Source organism: Pinus tabuliformis, chromosome J, assembly GCF_031772625.1.
Source record: "Pinus tabuliformis cultivar Carrire ecotype Pingquan chromosome J, CPIR1, whole genome shotgun sequence".
Classification (NCBI taxonomy): domain Eukaryota; kingdom Viridiplantae; phylum Streptophyta; class Pinopsida; order Pinales; family Pinaceae; genus Pinus; species Pinus tabuliformis.
In genome coordinates, this window is record NC_142295.1 from 1092509923 (window position 1) to 1092532093 (window position 22171).

Sequence of the window (22171 nt, forward strand, 5' to 3'; positions counted from 1 at the left end):
CCACACATGCAAAGGGAAGGAAGGGGTTTTTTGTTTTAGCATTGACTAGATTTGACCAAAAATTTTAGATGTTGTTTTTGGGCTATGTTGACCAAGCGTTGACCTATTTTGGTGCGATTTTGGGTGGAGGAATTTTGTCTTAGCAGGCCGCAAATCTGGGCACAAGAACCGAGGGAATCTAACCTCTTGTTTGACCAGCGTTGACTATACTAGGGTTGGCCACAGGGTTGACTTTTGTTGACCAATTTTGACAAGACTTTTTCAGACTATTTTGGGCTGATTAGACTTGCTATTGGAGGCTGAAGTTGACTGGATTTGACCGAACTAAATTGAAGAAGTATTATGCCATGTTGACTAGCGTTGACTTTTCTGATTAGGGCTCTTTTGCTGCTGTTATAAATTATCAGAATTTGTGAATTGTACTATCTCTCTCTGCTGAACTATTGAAAACTAAAAGAAGATTTTATCAAGGGTTTCCCCACATTGGGACTTGTCTTTGGCTGGTGCCACATCTTGTGCCCTCTTGTCTTGGCTTGTCTTCTACTATTTATGTTTATGTTCTATCAGCGTTTTACTTACATGTTTATGTGATTGCTAAACTGAAATTGATATTGGGCTCATAAAGAAATTGAAGTAAAATTGCTCTAAAGCATAGAATATACCATTGTTGCCTAAAATTAACATGCTATCAGAGCTGAGGTGAAGACAAAGCCCAAGCAAGAGTGAAAGAGCAACCACCAAAGACAGTTGGACAAGAACAAAAGACTCAATCGGTTCCTCATCCTACTTCCCAGCTGAAGACAAGCACCATGATAAATCTGGCTATCATGGATGGAAGATGTATCTTGATTTGACCTTGGAAGAGAAGGAAGTAATGGATTATGTGCAGGGTAAAATCCATGAGCCTCCTTCAAATGGACCAACTATTGCGAAGACCAAGTACAATAAGGCTGAAGTCAAAGCGAAGAAGATTATTAGGGATTCCATTGACAAGCATCTAGTGGCCTATATCTCCAAATTGAAGACCTCCAAGAAGATATACAATAGGTTGGTCGGCATGTTCAAGGTTAGTAATGCTAATCAAATTCTCTTTCTCAAGAATAAGATGAAGGATATTAAGAAGGGCAAGGACGAGGACATTCAATCCTATTTCTTGAGGATTACTGAGATCAAGAATGATCTACTCTTGATTGGAGAAGTCATTCATGACAGGAAACTTACTCTCACCGCCCTTGGAGGACTCCCACCGGAGTGGTATGTATTTAGAACCACTATACTCAACAATGATCGAATTACAAGGTTTGAAGAATTGATGTCGAGATGCATTCAAGAATAAACAAGAATGGTGGAGCAGGAAATGCCTTCTAATAGAAGCAACCCCACTGCATTCTCCGCTCATGCCAAAAGGAGGAATAATGCAGGGTCTAAAGGTCATTTCCATGGAAAGCCTGGATCTAAGGGAGGAAGGAAGGGCAAGTGCTTTGTTTGCAATAAGTTTGGCCACTATGCAAGGGAGTGTCCTAATAAAAGGGATACACCTCGAAATGATGACTATCATAACAACTCCAAGGGAAACTTCAACAACAACAAACGACAATCAAAGGAATGGCAGGTCCAATGGCAAAGGAAAAAGGAATGCGAGACAGAAAGTAAATGGTCAAATCTCCAAGAAATCAAGGAACTTCGGGTATGATGAATCCAATGTTGTTAACAATAAGCAAAAAGAGTACTATCCTATATCAGCGCTCTCCATTGCCTCTCCTCCGTACACTTTGGGAAATTGGCTGATTGATAGTGGTGCCTCAAGGCACTTCACCAGATACAAGGAAGCCCTCTCTAATCTAATAGAAAAGGAGACAAACTTGGAGATCATCCTTGGAGACGATGCCACCTATCCCATGAAGGGAGTAGGGAATGTTACCCCTCAATTGAATCAAAGTAACACTATTCATTCACAAGAAGTACTATATGTATATGATCTCAAGAAGAACCTGGTGTTTATTTCAGCAATGGAAGATAAAGGATTCAAGGTGGCTTTATCGATGGAAAGGTACATGTTTGGAAAAAAAATTTCAAGGATGCTTTTACTCTTGGGTTCAGGGTTGACAGTTTGTATCAAGTTGGAGGAAGTCCATTGGGAGCCATGTCTTGCGACACATCTCTACAATCTGAGCTATGGCATCGGAGGTTCGCCCATCTTCATTATAAGGCCCTACCCAATGTGAGACAAAGGGTGACAGGTATGCCGGAGTTCAAAGTAGAGCATGAAGGTGTATGTCCGGGATGTGCTGAAGGAAAACTTACAAGGGAACCATTCCTCTCAAGTAATAGCAAGACCACAGACATATCGCAATTGATCCACTCCGACATATCTCGTATGATGCCCGTAAACTCCTTGGGAGGATACTTATATTATCTCACCTTTGTGGATGATTATTATCGCAAGACCTGGATCTACTTCTTGAAGAAGAAGAATGAAGTGTTCACCTGGTTCCGACATTTCAAAGCCTTGATCGAAAACCAATCTAGAGAGAAAATCAAGATGTTGAGGACTGATAATGGGACCGAGTATGAATCCAATGAATTCCAAGATTCTAGCAGAGAAGTTAGCATTAAGAGGGAGACTACAATGCCATACACTCCTTAGCAGAATGGTGTGCCTAAAAGGAAGAATCGCTCTATTGTAGAAATTATCTGTGCCATGCTTCATGATCAAGGCCTTCCGAAGTTTCTATGAGGTGAAACTGCAAATATCGTCGTGTATGTTCAAAATCGATGCCCTCATCAAGCATTGGACTCCAAGACTCCCGAAGAAATGTTCACTGGTAAGAAACCTGATGTCTCTCATTTTAGAATTTTTGGAAGCCCTGTATATTTTCATGTGCCAAAAGAGAAAAGAAGCAAATTGGGTGCATCTGGGAAGAAATGAATCTTTGTGAGCTATAGTGAAAATTATAAAGGATATAGAATTTATGTGGCTAGTCAAAAGGAAGTTGAGATAAGTCATGATGTCACCTTCGACGAAAATATGGTCCTCGGGAAGATCAAAAACCTTCATATCCTAAGGACAAAGAAGCTGACACAGGAAATCAAGGTGAAAAAGAGGACAAAACGATGTCTGATGTTGATGAACCTATGGATCCTATTGATCCACTCCCTCATGAGTCTTCCTCCTCCAAGAGGAGACCCTTGTGGCTTAGGGAGACTCGAAAATGCGAAGAAGCACATTGCACCAAGGGGGACTTTCTGTGAAAGCAAGAAGCCGAACAGGTACCAAGGATATTTGACTGCCATGAGCACTATCATTCAAAATGAGCCTTCATCATTCGAAGAAGCCATGAAGTAACAAGTATAGAAGGATGTTATGAATGAAGAATACGAGTCAATTATGAAGAATGATATCTAGGATGTGGTCCCTAGACCCCAGGACAAATCGATTGTCACTTCTAAGTGGTTCTATAAAATCAAGCATGGAGTTGATGGAAGTGCAGAAAAGTTCAAGGCTCGTTTTGTTGCTCGAGGCTTCTCTCAAAAGGAAAATGTAGATTACGATAAGATATTTGCACCTGTTGCCCGATACACCACCATCCATTCGATTATAGCCTTTTTTGCCTCACAAGGATGGAACCTACATTAGATGGACGTCAAAACCGCCTTCTTGCATGGTTCAATCAAAGAGGAAATCTATGTGGAACAACCCGAGGGGTTTGAAGTTCATGATCGGGAATATCATGTATGCAGGTTGACGAAAGCTCTCTATAGATTGAAGCAAACACCCTGGGCTTGGTATGAGAGGATCGATAGCTATCTGAGAAAGCTGAGATTCACCAGAAGTGAAGTCAATCCAAACCTTTACTTTAAGGTTGAAAATGATAAACCTCTCATTTTGATACTTTATGTGGATGACCTCTTTCTGGCAGGGGCATACCCTCTCATTCACAAATGTAAGAGGGAGTTGGCTTCTGAATTTGCGATGAACGACCTAGGACCAATGCACTATTTCCTAGGGTTAGAGTTCTAGCAAAAGCCAGGTGAAATTTTCCTCTCTTAAGAAAAATATGTTGTGAAGATATTGGAAAGATTTGGGATGGTGGACTGCAAGCCTGTGACTACTCCGATGGAGCTTAACTTTAAGAAGTTATGTGGTAGTGATGTTGGACCTGAATTGGAAAATGCTTATGAGTATCGTCAACTCATAGGAACACTGATGTTCTTGGTGAACTCTCGTCTAGACATACGTCTTGCAGTTAACACATTGAGCCAATACATGGTTGAGCCTCATCATATTGTTATGAAACCAGCTCACAAAAAGATAGAAAAGAGAGATTAACGCCTTCAAAATAAGTCTCTTCGAGGGGGCAACCTCCTTTACATTACACAAATGAATAATTCTTTGATGATTCAAATGACAAAACCTCATTTCTATATATAGGAGTCTAAGGGGTCACAATATAACCCAAGCCGACCTAACCATAATAATATAAGGCCACATAAATAACAATAGTGGGCTTCTGGGGTGCACAATAATAACAATATGGGGACAATAGGGTCACAACAATGACAATAAGGGATACAATGAAAAAAGTAATGGGGTAATCACTAGTATTATAGGGACCTAACATGCCCCTCCTTCAAAAAAGTGTTGTCCTCAACACTTGAGTAGTTTTGGATGCTTCTGTAAAAAATTCTCATCCTCCCATGTGGAATCTTCAACGGGCAAGTTCTTCCACTTGATGAGATACTCTGAAATTGATCGATTTCGTAGCTGTCGAGTTCTTGTTTCTTTGACTGCTTCAGGTTCCAATATGATCTTTCCTTCCTCATCAAGTTCTGGCAATATTGTTTGAACTGAGAGCTTGTCACCTATAACCTTCTTTAAGCATGAAACATGGAAAATTGGGTGCACTCGGGAAGCTGTAGGAAGCTCCAATTTGTATGACATTGTACCTATCTTTTGCAACACCTTGTATGGACCATAATACTTTGGTGATAATTTATTATCCTTCTTAGCTTGCTTGAGGGACATTTGTTTATATGGTTGTAGCCGTAGGAATACCCAATCAACTACATCAAAACTTCTTTCATTGCGATGTTGATCTGCCTGTTGTTTCATTCTATTCTGTGCCAAGGTGAGGTTATCCTTTAAGAGTTGGAGAACTTGTTGTTGATTCTCGATGTGATTTCCCACTGCTTGAACCTTAGAATTTTCTCTTAAATATGATGTGATGGATGGTGGGTGATATCCATAAAGTGCCATAAATGGGGTCATTTTTGTTGAAGTATGGAAAGAAATGTTATACCACCATTCAGCGAGGAGCAACCATTTGACCCAATGTGTCTGTTTATCATATACAAAGCAACGAAGATATCTTTCCAAACATTTGTTTACTATCTCAGTTTGCCCATCAGATTGAGGATAATAAGATGAACTATGAGCTAACTGTGTACCAAGACAAGAAAATAATTATGTCCAAAAATTTCCAGTGAAGATGGGATCTCTGTCGCTTACAATAATCTTTGGGTTTCCATGTAGCTTTTAAATTGTTTCCATAAATGCAGTAGAGTTGTACTCACTTTAAATGGATGAGATAATGCATAAAAGTGTGCATACTTGGTAAGTCTATCAACTACCACCATGATGACACTCTTCCCTTCGGATTTGGGTAAACCTGTGATAAAATCCATTGAAACCTCCTCCCAACGTTGACTTGGAATGGATAAAGGTTGTAGTAGACCCGGGGTCTTAATTGTTTCAACTTTATTTTGTTGGCAAACCAAACATTCCACCACAAACTTTTGAATATCAGATTTAAGGCCATCCCAAAAAAATTCCTTCTTAACCCTGTGGTAAGTCTTTAAAAATCCTGAGTGCCCTCCTAAGGGAGAGGCGTGCAATTCCATAAGAATATTTTGTTTGAGTTGGGAATTCTTACATAGGTATAAGCGATCTTTGTACCATAATGAATCATTTTTCCAGCTAAATGTATCAGATGCACTAGGATCTTGTTGTAGCTTTTGAATGAGTGCCCCCACTTCTTCGTCATTCTTCCATTCATCCCTTGCCTCGTTTATCCAATCTGGTTGGATAATAGATATGGCACAAAGCAATGCTTCCACATCCTCATCCTTTCTTGAGAGTGCATCTGCCACAACATTTTGCTTCCCTTTTTGTAGATGATTTCAAAGTCATAACCCAACATCTTTGTGACCCATTTTTGTTGCTCTTCTGAAGATAATCTTTGTTCTAAAAAGTATTTAAGACTATCATGATCCATTTTTACCTTGAAGTTTCTTCCCATTAGGTATGGTCGCCATTTCTTAAGTGCATGTAGTATTGCCAACATTTCCTTCTCATAAATAGCTTTGTGTAAATACTTTCCTTTGATTTGATGACTTTCGAAAGCAATGGGTCTTTCTTCTTGCATTAAAACAACACCAATTCCATTTCCTGAGGCATCACATTCCACAATAAAGGTTTTTGTGAAGTCCAGCGTAGCTAAGACCGTTGCTTGGCACATTGCCTCTCTAAGATGTTTAAAGGCCTTTGTTGCTTCTGGAGTCCATAAAAATGAATCTTTCTTCAATAATATTGTTAGAGGTGCTGCTATTCTCCCATAATTCTTAACAAACTTGCGGTAATACCTTGTCAACTCGAGAAATCCTTGCAGATGCTTTATGGATGTGGGGATTTTCCATTCCTTAATGGCTTTAATTTTCTTGGGGTCTACCTTAACACCTTCATGAGATACAATATGACCTAGATATTCCACCTCTTGTACTTCAAAGAAACATTTGGAACTTTTTGCATATAATTGTTTCTCCTTCAATAGGTTGAGCACCTTGTCAACGTGTTGAACATGATCCTTCCAAGACTTGTTATAGGTTAGTATATCATCAAAAAATACTAACACAAATTTTCTAAGAAAGGGTTTGAAAATGGAATTCATCAAACCTTGAAATGTAGAAGGTGCATTGGTAAGGCCAAAAGGCATGACCAAAAATTCACAATGACCCTCATGAGTTCTAAATGTTGTTTTCGAAATGTCTTCAGTCTTCATTCTGATTTGATGATATCCTGAACGAAGATCCAACTTGGTGAAGTAAATCGATCCATGCAATTCATCCAATAATTCATCAATGGCATGAATATAACATTTATCTTTAATAGTAAGCTTGTTGAGCTCCCTATAATCCGGACACATGCACCATGATCCATCCTTCTTGTGCACCAATACTACTGGAGCAGAGAAAGAACTTTGACTAAGTTGAATTATACCAGCCTCTAGCATTTCTGCAACCATACGTTCAATTTCACTTTTTTGGGCATAGGGATATCTGTAAGGCCTGATGTTCGGAGGAACACTTCCTGGAATCAAATGAATAGCATGATCATGATCACGAATAGGTGGGAGACCTTTGGGAGTCTCAAATACCTTGGAAAGATTGTCTAATACTTTTTGGAGATCTGGAGAAATAGATGATTTTGATGTGGGAACCTCTAGCGAACACAAGTGTGCAATTACGCCCCGTTGTTCTTTCCTTAGAAGCTTTGTCATTCCATTAGCGTGGATTATCTTTCTTGGTTTCCCTGCGATACCTCTTAATTCAACTTCCTTTCCTTCTGAAGAAAATTTCATGAAAAGTTCTTGAAAATTAAAAGCTATTGTACCCAAGGATTGTAGCCATTGGACTCCTAGTACAACATCAGCACCACCCATTGGAATGTAAAGCATTGGGCTATTCAATACATATTCTCCCATGGATAACTTGATATTATGGCACTTTCCAAAGCAATTTATGGTTCCTCCACTTGCAACCATCACTTGACACTCTGGTGCTGGATATAAGAAGCAATTCAATTCCTTGGCTATCTTACAATGAATAAAATTATGGGTATTTTCCGAATCAATCAACACTATGACAATTTTCTTCTTGATATGTCCTTCTATCTTAATAGTTTGAGGAGTGGTAATTCCGGCCAATGCATTACAAGATATGGTTGGATTCATTTCTTCTTTCTCTAGGGTTTGTACCTGGTGTATATCCTCTTTTTTTGGTGTTTCTTGTTCTTTTTCTTCCTCCTCTTCACAATCTATGTAAAATAATTTCTTCTCAGCACACTTATAACCTTTAGTGTATTTGCTATCACAATTATAACAAAGCCCTTTTGCTTTTTTTTTCTTCCAATTGTTGGGGTGTCAACCTTGTAGGTTGTGGATGGTTGGGGGAAACAACGCTTCCATCCTTATAGTTGTGAGTGGTAGGCTTCCTTATTGCCATAATTTTGTTTTCTATTTTTCTTGCCAACCTAAATGCCTTCTCCAATGAGTCAGGTTCCAAAAGGCGAACCTCATGTTGGATGTTATCTTTTAAAGTCCCTATGAACATATCAATCATATGCTCCTCTGGAATATCTTTTACCCTTATATTCAATTTTTGGAAGTCCTCAATGTGCTCCCTCATTGAACCCTTTTGTTTGAGGTTTATCAATTGGCTAAACAAAATGTTGTTTTTCATCCTCATAATGTGTTGTCATTTCTTCCGTAAAAATTGCCTGAGTCACAATTTGTTTACGAGAGAAAAGCCATTGATACCATACAAACTGGTTTGGTTCCAAATATAAAGCTGCAATGTGTACCTTTGTGTGTTTTGCACATTATGGAGATCGAAAAATTGTTCCATTTGTAGTATCCATGTTACGGGATCCTTGCCATCAAACTTCCTCATATCGATCTTTGGAACATGGTGGGTTTTTGTTCCAATGTTAGAGTCTATGAAATCATGATTAACATTTCTTTTGTTCTCATCATGAGTTTTTTCTACAACATTTTCACCATTAAGAAGCCTTTCTTGTAGCAACTTTGTCAAACCTTCCTTCAATCCTTCAATGTCTTTCTTCAAATCTTCCATGTTGTCATTCTTCAAGTCATGATTAACATTCCTTTTGTTCTCATTATGAGTTTCCTCTCCTACCATTTTTCCATTAGGAAGCCTTTCTAGTAGCAATGTTTTCATACCATCCATCTTAGCTTCGATGCCGTCCATCTTAGCTCCCATGCTATCCATCTTAGTTTCCAGGCCATTCATCTTAGCTTCCACACCATTTATCTTGGATTCCATGCCATTTATCTTAGCTTTTGTTAGCTTTTGTGAGAGTGATATTTGTTACACTTGGTCTCGTAATTTTGATATATCATGTAGCATTTCCTCTTCTTCATGAATCATGCTAGAGTTTTCAGGTTGTTTACTAGGTGTTTCCATTTTCTTTCTTCGAGGCATCAATTATCGATAATAATGCTTCACTATGCCCTTTGAATTCCTTCAAACTATTTTTTCAAACCAAGCTTATGCAAATATTTTAAAAAAAATACACACTTTTTTTCACTTTATAGGTGCTCGATATTGAATCTGATGTATCTCTGTAATTTCTGATCTTCTAGTTCTAAAATTCGGACCTGCGATAACTCTCTATGTCCTCTTTCCAATGCCACCAGTTTGATCAAAATTGGATTCTTGAAGAAAACGTTATGCACAATCTCCCAAGATGACCTGATTATATACCTTTTCACAAAAGCAGACTTGTACGAAGTGCCAGGTATCACTGTTTTGACCTTAGGACCTGAAACAGATACACCGAAAACTACAGGTCGTCCTCTTTCTATAACTTCTTACGAAATTGCAATCTGATGCTCAGAGAGAAAGTTATGACGATTTTCCCAAGGTCAACTGTCTGGGATGTAATTCAGGAGCCTGCAAAAAACCTAACTTCCTTGTATTATATATCCGAAAATATAGGGAGACAAGATCTGAAATTCGGACCCAAGGTTTATCCCAATTTCTTCTCAAATGGGTTTTTTTCACTTCTGAAATGTCGCAAAAAAAAAAGTTATAGCGAAATTCCACGGTGACCTATTTGGAGTAGCGAAACCCTAGAATCCAAAGCTCTGATACCAAATGTTATGAAACTAGCTCACAAAAAGATAAAAAAGAGAGATTAACGCCTTCAAAATAAGCCTCTTCGAGGGGGCAACCTCCTTTACATTACACAAATGAATAATTCTTTGATGATTCAAATGACAAAACCTCCTTTCTATATATAGGAGTCTAAGGCGTCACAATATAATCCACAAGCCAACCTAACCATAATAATATAAGGCCACATAAATAACAATAGTGGGCTTCTGGGGTGCACAATAATAACAATATGGGGACAATATGGTCACAACGATGACAATAAGGGATACAATGACAAAAGTAATGGGGTAATCACTAGTATTATAGGGACCTAACACATATATATTAGATTGCCACCAAGAATCTTTTGAGATATCTTTGGGGCACAATCACTCATGGACTGAGATACACTACCGGAAATGTGAGGCTACATGGTTATTTTGATGTTGATTGGGTTGGCAGCGCGGTGGATCGCAAGAGCACTTCTGGATGTTGTTTTTCTTTGGGTTCTGCGTCGATATCCTAGATGAGCAGGAAGCAGAAATCGGTTGCCTTGAGCACCGCCGAGGCTGAATACATAGCTGCTAGTATGGCGTCCTGTGAAGCTATCTGGTTGAGGAAAATCTTCAGTGAGTTGTTTGGACATGTGTTGGATACCACTGTGATCTTCTACGACAGCCAGAGTGGTATCCAATTATCAGAGAATCTCGTGTTTCATGATCGCTCCAAGCATATAGATATCAGGTACCACTTTATCCGAGATATGGTACAACGATGAGCAATAAGGCTCCATCACATTTGGACTAATGAGCAAGTCGTCGATATTCTAACAAAGCCCCTGGGGAAGGTCAAATTCTTGGCCTTCCAAGAACGACTTGGAGTCGTGGAGAGACCCTCTTATGAGGGTCTTGTATGAGATGGACATTGAGCTCTGAGAGCTCTGAGGGGCTTGCGGTACTTCTTGGAGCGGTGAGCAACCATAGGGTGAGTGGTTCAACCTTCCCATAGTGGTTTGTTGTGTACAGGGTGAGTGGTTCATCCTTCCCCTGTTATACCCCTTGGCGACATGTGAGCAAGACGAGTGGTTCATCCTTCTCCTGCCGAGACATCCTACCCATGCAGTCTGGGACTCATGGGAAATACCTCTCATCTGAACAATGAGGAAAGGGACCATAGTACTACTGATGGACGCATCTTGTAGTACCGTACTCCCTATGCTAGGATGTCTGATATTGATATGGGATCAATGGGAACTGACTTCAGGACAGTAAGAGTGGTATGAGACACTCTTTTTTTATTGGGACTGACTTCAAGTCAGTAGAGAATGGTATTATTCATTCTCGATCACTTCTTCTTCATAGTTCAGTAGAGCAGTGCATAGATGGCAGAGATGGTACAAATTGGCAGATGGATTAGTAGGTGGAGTTCTCCCTAGTTGAGAGGGAGTGTTAAAATTGACAACTAAAGCCAAACTCCACATGGATCATCTTATTTATGACAACTGATATTTTTATTAGATTCCTCTCTCGGAGAGGTGTAGGATTGATCTAAAGATCATCTGATTCTAACATGTACAAATGAAGTTATGAATTTATTTTGATTATGGACAAATTGTCAAGGTCGGCGAGCAAACTCATGTAGGCTTAGAAGTCCAACAGTCACGTCTATTCATCCTCAACGTTTGCCTATAAATACATGATGCCTCCTCATTTGGACACACTTCACTCACTCATCTTCTCTCTCCTACTTTGATTGGGTACAAAAAAAATCAGAAGCTGCTCTCCACAAGTGCGAAGGAAAGGAAGGGTTTTTTTGTTTCAGCGTTGACTAGATTTGACCGAAAATTTCAGAGGTTGTTTTTGGGCTATGTTGACAAAGAGTTGACCTGTTTTGGTGCAATTTTGGGTGGAGGAATTCTGTCTTAGCAAGACACAGATTTGGGCACAAGAACTGAGGCAATCTGACCTCCTATTTGACCAACATTCACTGTATTAGGGCTGGCCACAGAGTTGACTTTTGTCAACCAATTTTGAAAGGACTTTTTCATATTGTTTTGGGATGATTAGACTTGCTATTGGAGAGCGAAGTTGACTGGGTTTGACCGAGATAAATTGAGGATGTATTCTGCCCTGTTGACTTTTCTGGTTAGGGCTCTTTTGCTGCTGTTATAAATTATCAAAATTTGTAAATTGTACTATCTCTCTCTGCTGAACTATTGAAGACTAAAAGAAGATTTGATCAAGGGTTTCCCCACATTGGGGCTTGTCCCTGGCTGGTGTCACATCTTGTGTCCTCTTGTCTTGGTCTGTCTTCTACTGTTTTTGTTTATGTTCTATCAGCGTTTTACTTACATGTTTATGTAATTGCTAAACTGAAATTGATATTGGGCCCATAAAGAAATTGAAGTAAAATTGCTCTAAAGCATAGAACATACCATTGTTGCCTAAAATTAACATTATAGCATGGTCCAAGAGTGGCTATAGAAGATCAATTCATGGGAATTTAAAATATTTACACCAAATTATTGTCCAAGTCATCATGCTCTTCATTTTTTAGCAAATTTAAAGGGCAGTTGTCATTACTCGTCTAGTGGGAAATCCTGATTTGGTGGAAAAGTATCACAACAAACTTCAAACCATGCATGCCATGGAGGAAATGTTGAATGATCAGGGATCTTTGGCTTCCAACATGAATGGACTTATAAGCCTACTCAATGATGCTGAGAAACAACGGGCAGAAACAAAGTTTTTGGTTGGAGCAGAGTTTCCTGTGGCGAACTGTGCATTTATTCCCACGCTTCCCATAATAGAGGTTTTGAAGGTGGGCATAGAGTATTTTTGGAAGCACCCTCATCTTTTATATTACTCCAAGGTGATGAAGGAAAAGAAGAACACTCCCATGAGATGGTACAAAAGAACACATCAAAGTAGACCTAATAAATCTTTCAACAGAAAAAGACAAGTTTTAAGGTTGAGAAGCATTCTAGGGTGATTACTAGGAAGTTCACCAAGATGGTGATAGCCATAAAGATGCAATGTTGGACTAAATTACGTTTGGGGCTTAATTAATCCAAAGAGCAAAAAGTGACTATAATGTTACCTAAAAGGTATGTGCCTATTCTGCACGAAGTTTTAGGGATGGCAGGACAAAGGGCCGTGTTTCAAGGATGGATGGAAGGTGCACCTAATTTTTCAAAGAGGTAAAAAGGCAACAATAGATATTTTAAAAATACATTAAGGAAATTAAAAACGGATTCCAAACAATAAGACTGAAACAAATGAATAGGATCATCGCCTAACGAGACATGATCTTGATGCATCATTTCACAAAGGTGGGGAGCAACTACATTTCAAATGCCTTCAGTAAGATGATGCAACATGTTACAGAGCACATAAAAACAATGAGTGGAGCACTCACTACCCGGGAAGTAGCATAAATAAGGTTGAGAGGTAGACAGTAAAATCTCTCAACCAAGAAATTTCAGAGTGTATTAGAACTTTCTCAACCAACTAAAAAGGATCATACCTAGAATCCAGATAAAGCCATAAAAGTTGTCTATCACGAAGCATAACACTAAAATAAAATATGCAATGTTCTTAACCATAGACCTTATTATCACCTAGGTCCAAAATCCCATAATTAAATTAAAGGATGATACCACACGCATTCCCAAATTAACTTGGACCATTATTGTCCATTTGATTTCTTCTTCACAGTGCAACTTTCTGTAATGTAATAATAAAGACGTGTGAAAACTTACTCCTAATGTCAAGGAATCTGGAATGGAACATTTTTTTTTGGCAAGGAATTGCACAAGAATGTGAACTCTATATGACATTAAACTGGATATACAATTTCTTCCAACACCAGAAAGCAGAATGAAAAGTGCCATTCATATAATGTATCAATACAGTCAAGATAAGAATTTTTCAATGAACCCATTCAAGGCAGGTCACAGATGAATTTTTCAACGAACTACACGTCAGTTATTGAAGAGGAATATGTGCACTTTAGACAATCATATATGTGTGCACTCATCTCAACTTTGTCAGGAGTATCATGTTGGTGTCATTAAAAGATTGTGGTCTACTTTTTGGTAGATCCAAATCCAGCAAAACCCATCATAGCAGCTACCTCCTGATCACAGTCCTCGAGATCTTCCTCCACGGCCTTTTCTTTCTGTGCCAAAAACATGATTGCAAAGGCAATATGTCAATGTATTTACACAATAAAACATATTTAAGCATGGTATTGCTCAGCACAGATCAGGAAAAATGACCCTTTCCAACTCTCTAGCATAATACAATAACTGATAGTTCTGAGGATACCCTTCTTTCTTTTTTCTTCTCCCTACGTTGCCGTTTTCTTTCTTCCTCCTCTTGTTGCTGTTTGAGTATCTTATTATCCAAATCTAGAAAATAAAAGCAAATAAATCAGTTCAGGAGGATAAAGATAATAGAAATAAAGTAACCAGATGATCACTCTTAACATGTGGGACATGTACATATAGAAAGCACCAATCACGCCTAAATGAAGATGTTTTGAAATCACGTATAGATTATAAGAATTATGTCGAAAATTTTTAGAGAAAACCTCAAGCAAAACAGGCGTTATCCTAACAGGGCCACAATTTTTCTATATGTAAGACCAGGTTACCACAAACGGCCTGACAGTCTACAAGAAGGCCTGTTACTTTGACTTAATGAAATTTTCATTATCGGTATTTCTATTAATTTGAGTTTGTCTCAGCATTATCAACAGTCGGACTTCATGAAATTTGGGCCAAGCTATTTCATTGTACATAACCCGAGTCAAAACATGTTTCCTGTAATAGTCTTTTACTTCTATCTTAGCTAAATTCAAAAACTCCGTGCAAACATAAAGCATAACTATTTGAACATATTCTGAACATAAACAATATAACAAATGATCATACTTCCAAGACATGAAGTTCACAAGTTTAGTAAACACTCACCTTGTTCAGTAAAGCTGCTGGCAACCTTCCTTTTTTTCAATGTTTCAAATCGCTGTTGTACCTAAAAAATAACAGATGCCCATATGAAATGAAAAACGTTATTGAACCTATCCAAAGTCAAATCAAAGATAAAAGATGGAAGCAAGCAACCATTTATTTTTATATTAAAGATGTTTGATCAACAAGAATGGAAAGATGGACAGGTGATAAACCAAGGCAATGCAACATGTGTAAGAATTAACCACATCCATATAAATCAGCATAAAAGGAGGTAATGAACCTAGTAGACTTCTAATGCCACCTAAGCCTGGTCACGACTAGAACACACAAGCCGTTGTGAGTGGTTCTGTTCCCTAAAGTCCTGTTTCTCAGTAATGAATTGATCCACAACCGTTCCCACATTGGCACAGACAAAAATAGAAGGGGATCACATAGTGAAGATTGGAGGTGGCACATAAAGTCAGACAATTTGCGACTAAATTTATGAACAAACTCAATTTTAGATATGTCTGTTTTTGTCTACATCATTATTTATTATACATGTCGTTGCTTGGTTCCCTTCACATCATAGCCTAACGAACATGGCTTTTCATAACAATTATAGTTAATATAATTATGCAGAGAGCAACATTAATTTATAGTACTGTAGTTATCTTATTATAGCATACTGGTGGCATTTTCAGTATTAATTCAACCGGGTATCTCTAAAGGCTACGAGTCATGACAGTTGATTGCCTGACTAGCGACTACTGTAGGCCTTCTTCTCATTGTAAAATAACCCCATATTTAATTATAAGTAATATTTTAAAAAGACTACAAGATATCCTCCAATGGCTATCAGTAAAACATAGGGTGTCCCAGCAACATGATAGTGAGAGCAGATGTCAGGTTTCCATTTACACCTTTTAAGAAGAATGTGTTCCCTCTTTTGCCATAATCCTGAACCTGGGAGCCTCTTTAGAAGAATATTCCCCTTCTCTTTTGTAATCTTTCACATCGGAAAATGACCTCCTTGGGAAATTAACTGGCAGTAAGGAAGTGGCTTCCATGTTGGCATGCAATATGAACTGTTTTCGGATTATGAAGTCAAAATGTAGAATTGCATCATGTAGTCTGTTACACTCATTATATCGTGCATTGATTCTTCCTGTTGTGAACAAGAGAATTTCATTCCTTGTCTTTTCTGTCAAATATATGGCACGCTTTCTCTCAAGGAATGTCTTCAAAGGTTGAGGTATGCTAGAGACATATGGTGAATGGCCGATTGGGAGTTGCTTGTTTGTCATTCTGTATGCCTTTTACGAGTAAGTCTTGTTGATAACCATGTTAAATGCCTTGAAAATAGTTGCAGTGTTAAATGAAGGAATTTGCCTGCTATTGCATCAATATAAACATTATCTTGCCAGCATCGATTCAAGCACTTCAAAGGACAACAATTTGATTCAGTGTAAAGCCTAAAATTCCATCTTGCTGAGGAAAATTGGGTTCATTGAATCATATTTGTATGGCTGCTGGCCCTGAACTTAAAACAACTACATGGGTGAGACGCCTCCCAACCAAATTCATTCCTTGCTGCAAATGTACAAAATGCCAAATTCTAAGGGTTGTTGTTCCTTCAATCCTACAAATATCTACACACCATTCTCAATAAAGCAGCAGATATGCCTGTGTGTTTGGGAATTTGATATACACAACACAAATCCCAAATTTCACCTTCTGTTATAACACCTTTTATACATTTTTAACTTTGACAAATAACTTAACTGCAATGTTAACAGCTTTTGAGAACTCTCAATTTGTTCTCAAAACCAAACCTGGCCTAGCAATCCCATAATCTTAATCAAATACTCAGCTGAAACTTGATATCATACTTCATAACCAGGGCCTACTGGTTGTCACCATATCCCTCTAGTTCTGAAATATATTTACTGCTCCCAAGAAAGAGAGGTAAACTCTGATGAAGTTTGGTAGGTTGAGTTTCAAGTATTTGACGTTTACCATCAGATCCACTGCCCCCAGTCTGCTCCACGATAAAGCTAAGCAGCTTTGCTTCATACACTAGCCTTAGATGGTCTCTGGGGTTTATGGCAATGTCACCACACAGCAAACATCCCCAGCAACATCCCCAGGAAGCACATTCTATAGGCTGCAAACTTTCATTCAAATTTGTGTCCATGTGAGATCATAAAGTTTTGTGCATCTTCTGATGAGTGTAAAATCTTCTTAGACGAGCAGAGGCAGGCTTCCCTGGCCATTTTAACTTCTCCAGTAATTCAAAGAGAGTTACTTCAATACTAAGAGATGCTGAAAAGAGTCCTGCCTTTGTTTGACATAGCATCTTATATGACAAAACAATCTGAACACATCATGCAAGTATCCCTTGAGGGAGCATGAGAAAATGTCAATTGTTGAATGCTTTCGATCTTGAAATAATGACGAGTGAGTTTTTAACTGCATAACCTCCTTAGTTTTCTTCTTTTTTAAAGCAACTTCACCTACAAATCTGTAGCTCGGATTTCTGCCGTAGGTCATTACTTTCATTTGCACCAATCCCAATAACAGTAGCACCTAATTTGATCCAGTCTTCTCTGATCATATTGTCTCTCCTAAAGAAGCTATAACAATGTCTACCTTGCTTATGTTGCCCTTCGGATCAGGAGTTTTCAAATGCGTAATTGTTGCAGTTACATCTAGTTTGCTTCACATCAATGTCGTTGGCAATGCTTTATAAATGATCATAGCCCTTTTCTTGAATATGGTGACCCCACTCCTTGGTAAGAGTTTTATATGCCTTTTGGTCTAGACAACTCAACAAGCCCAAGTATTCGAGGATTGGTTCCATTCTTTGAAACAGTTGAATCTATCATGTATTGCCTTATTTCCCATTTGCTTTGACAGAGCATGAGCATCACGGCCCTGAAATGAGAATGAGGATGAAGAAAGGGGAGTAGTCATGTGCAATGTGCTTCATGAGAACATACACAACCGCAGCTATGACAATAGCAAGGTAATTTAAGGATTTTGACCAATTGGGGGCATAGGAACACTCATTAAAACCTTGAAAAGTAAAAGGGGGACCCAAAATTTAGGTATACAAGCTAGAATTTTGGGGAGACCGAACCTTTCACCGAACCTTTAGCCTTTAGTTAAAAGCCTGTAACCAAGGGACTTAGCCCCTTTCACTTTTCACCTTTAGCCTCACCAGAAGCCTTCATCACCAGACTCACCAAGTTCAACAGAAGGAAAGGAAGGTCCGGAGGGTCTTGCGCTTCCGAGTGCAAGGAATAAGCCATCAGCCTGTAACCTTTAGCCTAGAACCTTGAAACAGAGGATGGAAGCAACTTTCACCTGTAACCACACCCTGGAACCTTTTGCTTTCACCTTTTGCCATCAGCCAAGCGAGGAGTTAGTGATTCATTTCTTTATTGAGATAGCCCACATCACCACTGGCCAAGAGGAGAAAGTTCCCATCAACGCATACCCTAGAGGAGAAGAAGGACCCATGGCCGAGAGGAAAAGATAAGATATGGTACCCACCATAAAAGAGTGAAACAAGCTGTTACCTTACTAATATCTATTTTGGGGGGTGTTGTAGCGGCTACATCACTCCCTTTATAGGATTGCCATGAGCTTCAGGAATATCTGTTTCTACAATCTGATTTTCCTTGTGGTACTTGTAATCAATCTTTAACCTGCTTTCACCAAATGTTTGTTCCATATTCATCAATGCATGAGAATAGGGAGTGGCACTTGCCAGCACAAGAAGAAAGCTTCTCTACCCATCCATCATCTCTTCGGTATAAGAAACAGGTTCATCATCTTCCTCATAAACATCACAATCATAGTCGATATCACTGGCAACTTCCGAGACTATACCTACAGAACATTCCTCTGATGCATCCTCCTGACCTTTAGACTTCCTAATGTTGGTGCATGCATCAACAATAGCATCCATCTTATAGATACTCTGATCAACAACCACATGACAATCAACCATAATCTAACTAATTGCTACAATGTTTTTCACATTGCAAGTGCTCTCCTCAACTGCCACCGGAAACCCAATATTGACCTCCCTTTCCTCAGCAGCCTCATAGGACTCAACCTTGCAGATTTTGAAATGTGTAGCTTGGGAGGTACTCCCACAACCCCTGGGGTACTGCGTTTGTGAGGATTTGACCCACAAAAAAGTGGTTTTGTGAGCAATGTACCCAAACAATGGCCTTTGTACCCAAAGTTGTGAGCGCAAGACCAAGGTGAAAAATAATAGTTTAATAATTGAAAGCGTGATGGGCACCCTTGAAGGGCTAAGGGGCACCTAGGGCTCCAATGATGTGACGGAAAATCAAATGAAAGAATTTTTTGTCTTATGATTAATGGGTTTTGACATGTAGGCTCAAGTTGGCTTTGTTGAAAAGTGTAACTAGGTTTGGTCTTCATAATGACATGTAATTATGAATTTATGTAATGTGATGTAAAGAAGAAAAATAAATTTATTGTATTGCTTGCTTCATGGATTTCATGAGCAAGAGATTTTATTTTTGAGTCAAGACTCCCATTGGGAGTCTTTAGGAATTATTTGTCATCTAGTCATAAAATTATAGAGTCATTGTCATGTAATGAAGTCATGTTACACTTTGTAAAAGGTCAAATTTGTCTATGTAAAGTATCCTCCAAGACCTTGTCACTTATCCTCTTCAAGTCAGCCTACAACAATGGAAGAACATGCTAGAAGGCAAGCAAGCAAGCAATTCGACAAGCAACTCAACATACATTCAGTGAAGAAGTGCGAAGAAGTGAGCAAAAGGGTCTCTTCTAGGGCAGCGAAAGAGATTCTTCTGAGCATAGCAAAAGAGATTCTTTTGGGCATAGAGAAAGAGGAAAGGTTTCTTTTGGGCAAGCGAAGGAGAGATTTCTTCTGGGCAAGTGAAGAAGAGGTTACTTCTGGGCAAGCAAAGAAGGGGTTTCTTCTGGGGCAGCAAAGGAAGGATTCTTCTAGGTGACCGAGATAGAGATCTAGAGACCGAGTTTCTCTAGAGAAGACTAGTGAAAGCCTAGAGACCGAGATTCTCTAGAGGAAGCCAAGAAGGAGCAGTGTGAAGAATAGAGACCGAGTTTCTCTTGAAGGAGCCGAGGAGAGCAGTTCGAGATAAAGAAGAAAGTCGAGACAGGGAAGAGGCAGAACATCAAGGTTAGTGACAAGGTTTTTAGAAGGAGACTAGAGTCAAGGATCTATGTCATGGTCTTGGTACTCATCAATTGAAGATCTAGAAGAAGAGTTTTGATCGGGTTTTCCTCTCAAGAGGTGAGAGGTTTTGGCCCTGGCTGACAAGCCTACATACCGTGTCACTTGTCTTTTATTATGCATGTTGATAATTGTCTTGATGAAAAGAACACAATAATAATATAACAAAGAAAAGACTATAAGTTAAGAAGTAAAAGTAAATCACAGGCAATTATCAAGCAGAGAAATCGTTTAACTATTCATGCCCTAGATTTCTCAACGGACTTGGGCTAGAAGATGTGTCCTTGGCGAGAAATGACTACACCAAAAAATACTATGAGTAGAAGCAAAATGAAGCTCATTTGATCATCTAGGAGCAATCATTCTAAGTGAGGACAAGCCAAGGAACCGCAAACTTCTAAAGGAGCTGAGTTGGACAGTGAAGAAGGATGAGCTTGAGTCTCCTTTCTATATCTTGGATCAGGCAGAGTAGGAGCTACCGGACATGTGGTTTAGGGCATGATTTTGTGCACGTGGGTTAGGGTAATCTCTGAGATATGGCCGAGTTGTGGGTCAAGACCCTTGTCTTTTATGAACAGAGATCTATAGAGGAGCAGGGATAAGGGTCAATCCATATGAAGGTGTTGCTCAAGTGTAATAGGGTTGGAAAGAAGGGTTACTGCAATGTTACGGGTCTGAGGTGGCCGCAGAGGTCTGTAACTAGGCTGAAATTTTAGTTATTTGTGCACAGGGCCAAGACTCCTTTGGAACTAAGCAAAGGTCAGTTAAAGGAGGCGTGGAGCTAATGTTATGTGTTGCGTTTTCTATGATGATGATTGTTAGGTGATGTGTGGTATAAGTTTGTCATACAAGAAGGTTTAGGCATCATGTATTTGAGGCTACGCATGGTGACCTTGTTGGAGTAAAAGGGACTATGAAGTGCTGGAGTATTTGTGCCTAAGTACAATGATGATTGGAGTGCTAATTCATTGTTAGAAGGCAGTCAAGAAGACCTCATGTACAGTGATCATTGGAGCAACTAAGGAATTGTTAGGAGGTAGATTTGTAAAACCCTAAGTACTGAGTTTGGTGTGGCAAACTACTATTGTGAGGGTTGCTCTTTGAAGCCCTAAGTTCAATCATCTAAGGGTAACTAGAGGAATAATAGAGGGCAGACTTTGAAGACCCTAAAAGCAAGCATTCTTGGAGGAGCAAGAGGGTGATAGAGGGCAGTTTGTATGCCCTAACTTCAGTGAGTTCAAGAAGGGATTCATTGGGCTAAGGGTAGACTATGTTCAATCCTTCTAGGAGCAGAGAAAAGATTGATAGAAGTTGTTTTGGTCAGCTAAAGATGCAAGAATTCTTAAGTTGCAGAAGTATTTGTGAGTAGTAGAAGAGATGGCAAAGGACCTACCAAGTGTTCAAGGTACATGGACCGAAAGCGCTAAGTTGAACGCCCCTTCAGCAAGTCAAGTGTATATTGTTCAACGGCAGTTTGATAGTCATAAGTTGTTGACATCAAGCACTAGTTTTCCTTGTATTAGGGCTAATTGTAAGGGCCATGATCCCTGGTTCGGGAGCCCTATTTTTTGTATTAAAGGTGTAATATAACAAGTTTTGGGTTAAAACATTACTGCATACTACATTGATTCACCGTTGTACATTTTCCGTTGTGCAAAGTGCTTAGTGTTGTGGCATTTTATTGTGTTTGTGATCATGTTTTGGACATAAACCTGATTCTGAAGTGTCGATGAAAAATCAACATGGAATCAAAGCTACTTTGAAGGGACGGTTGAATCAAAGTGTGCACAACGAAGTAGCTTAAGAGGGAGTTGTGAAATTGCCTAAAACATGGAGCAAAAGGTTCAACTGAGAACATGGAAATGTGGTCTTGACTGGTTAGGTGACGAGATAGGCTGGGAGTTTTGGTGGATTGGTGGAGAACCTGGTGAACAACAGTTTGTTGTGTGGCAGGTTACAGATCATGGACTTTTGATGACTTGTCAAAGATTGTTGGG

The 22171-nt window shown here is 39.1% G+C and overlaps 1 protein-coding gene across 1 annotated transcript in view; it reads right to left on the reverse strand.

The window, feature by feature from the left end:
• Positions 1–13830: 13830 nt before the first annotated feature.
• Positions 13831–22171, reverse strand: part of LOC149230839 (uncharacterized) — a 32581-nt gene continuing 24240 nt past the window's right edge. The window contains exons 9-11 of the mRNA XM_089376148.1: positions 14930–14990; positions 14283–14365; positions 13831–14133 (exon numbers count right to left, since the gene is read on the reverse strand). Coding sequence (XP_089232274.1) covers positions 14041–14133; positions 14283–14365; positions 14930–14990 — 237 coding nt within the window. The 3' untranslated portion in view covers positions 13831–14040. The remainder of the gene's footprint in view (positions 14134–14282; positions 14366–14929; positions 14991–22171) is intronic.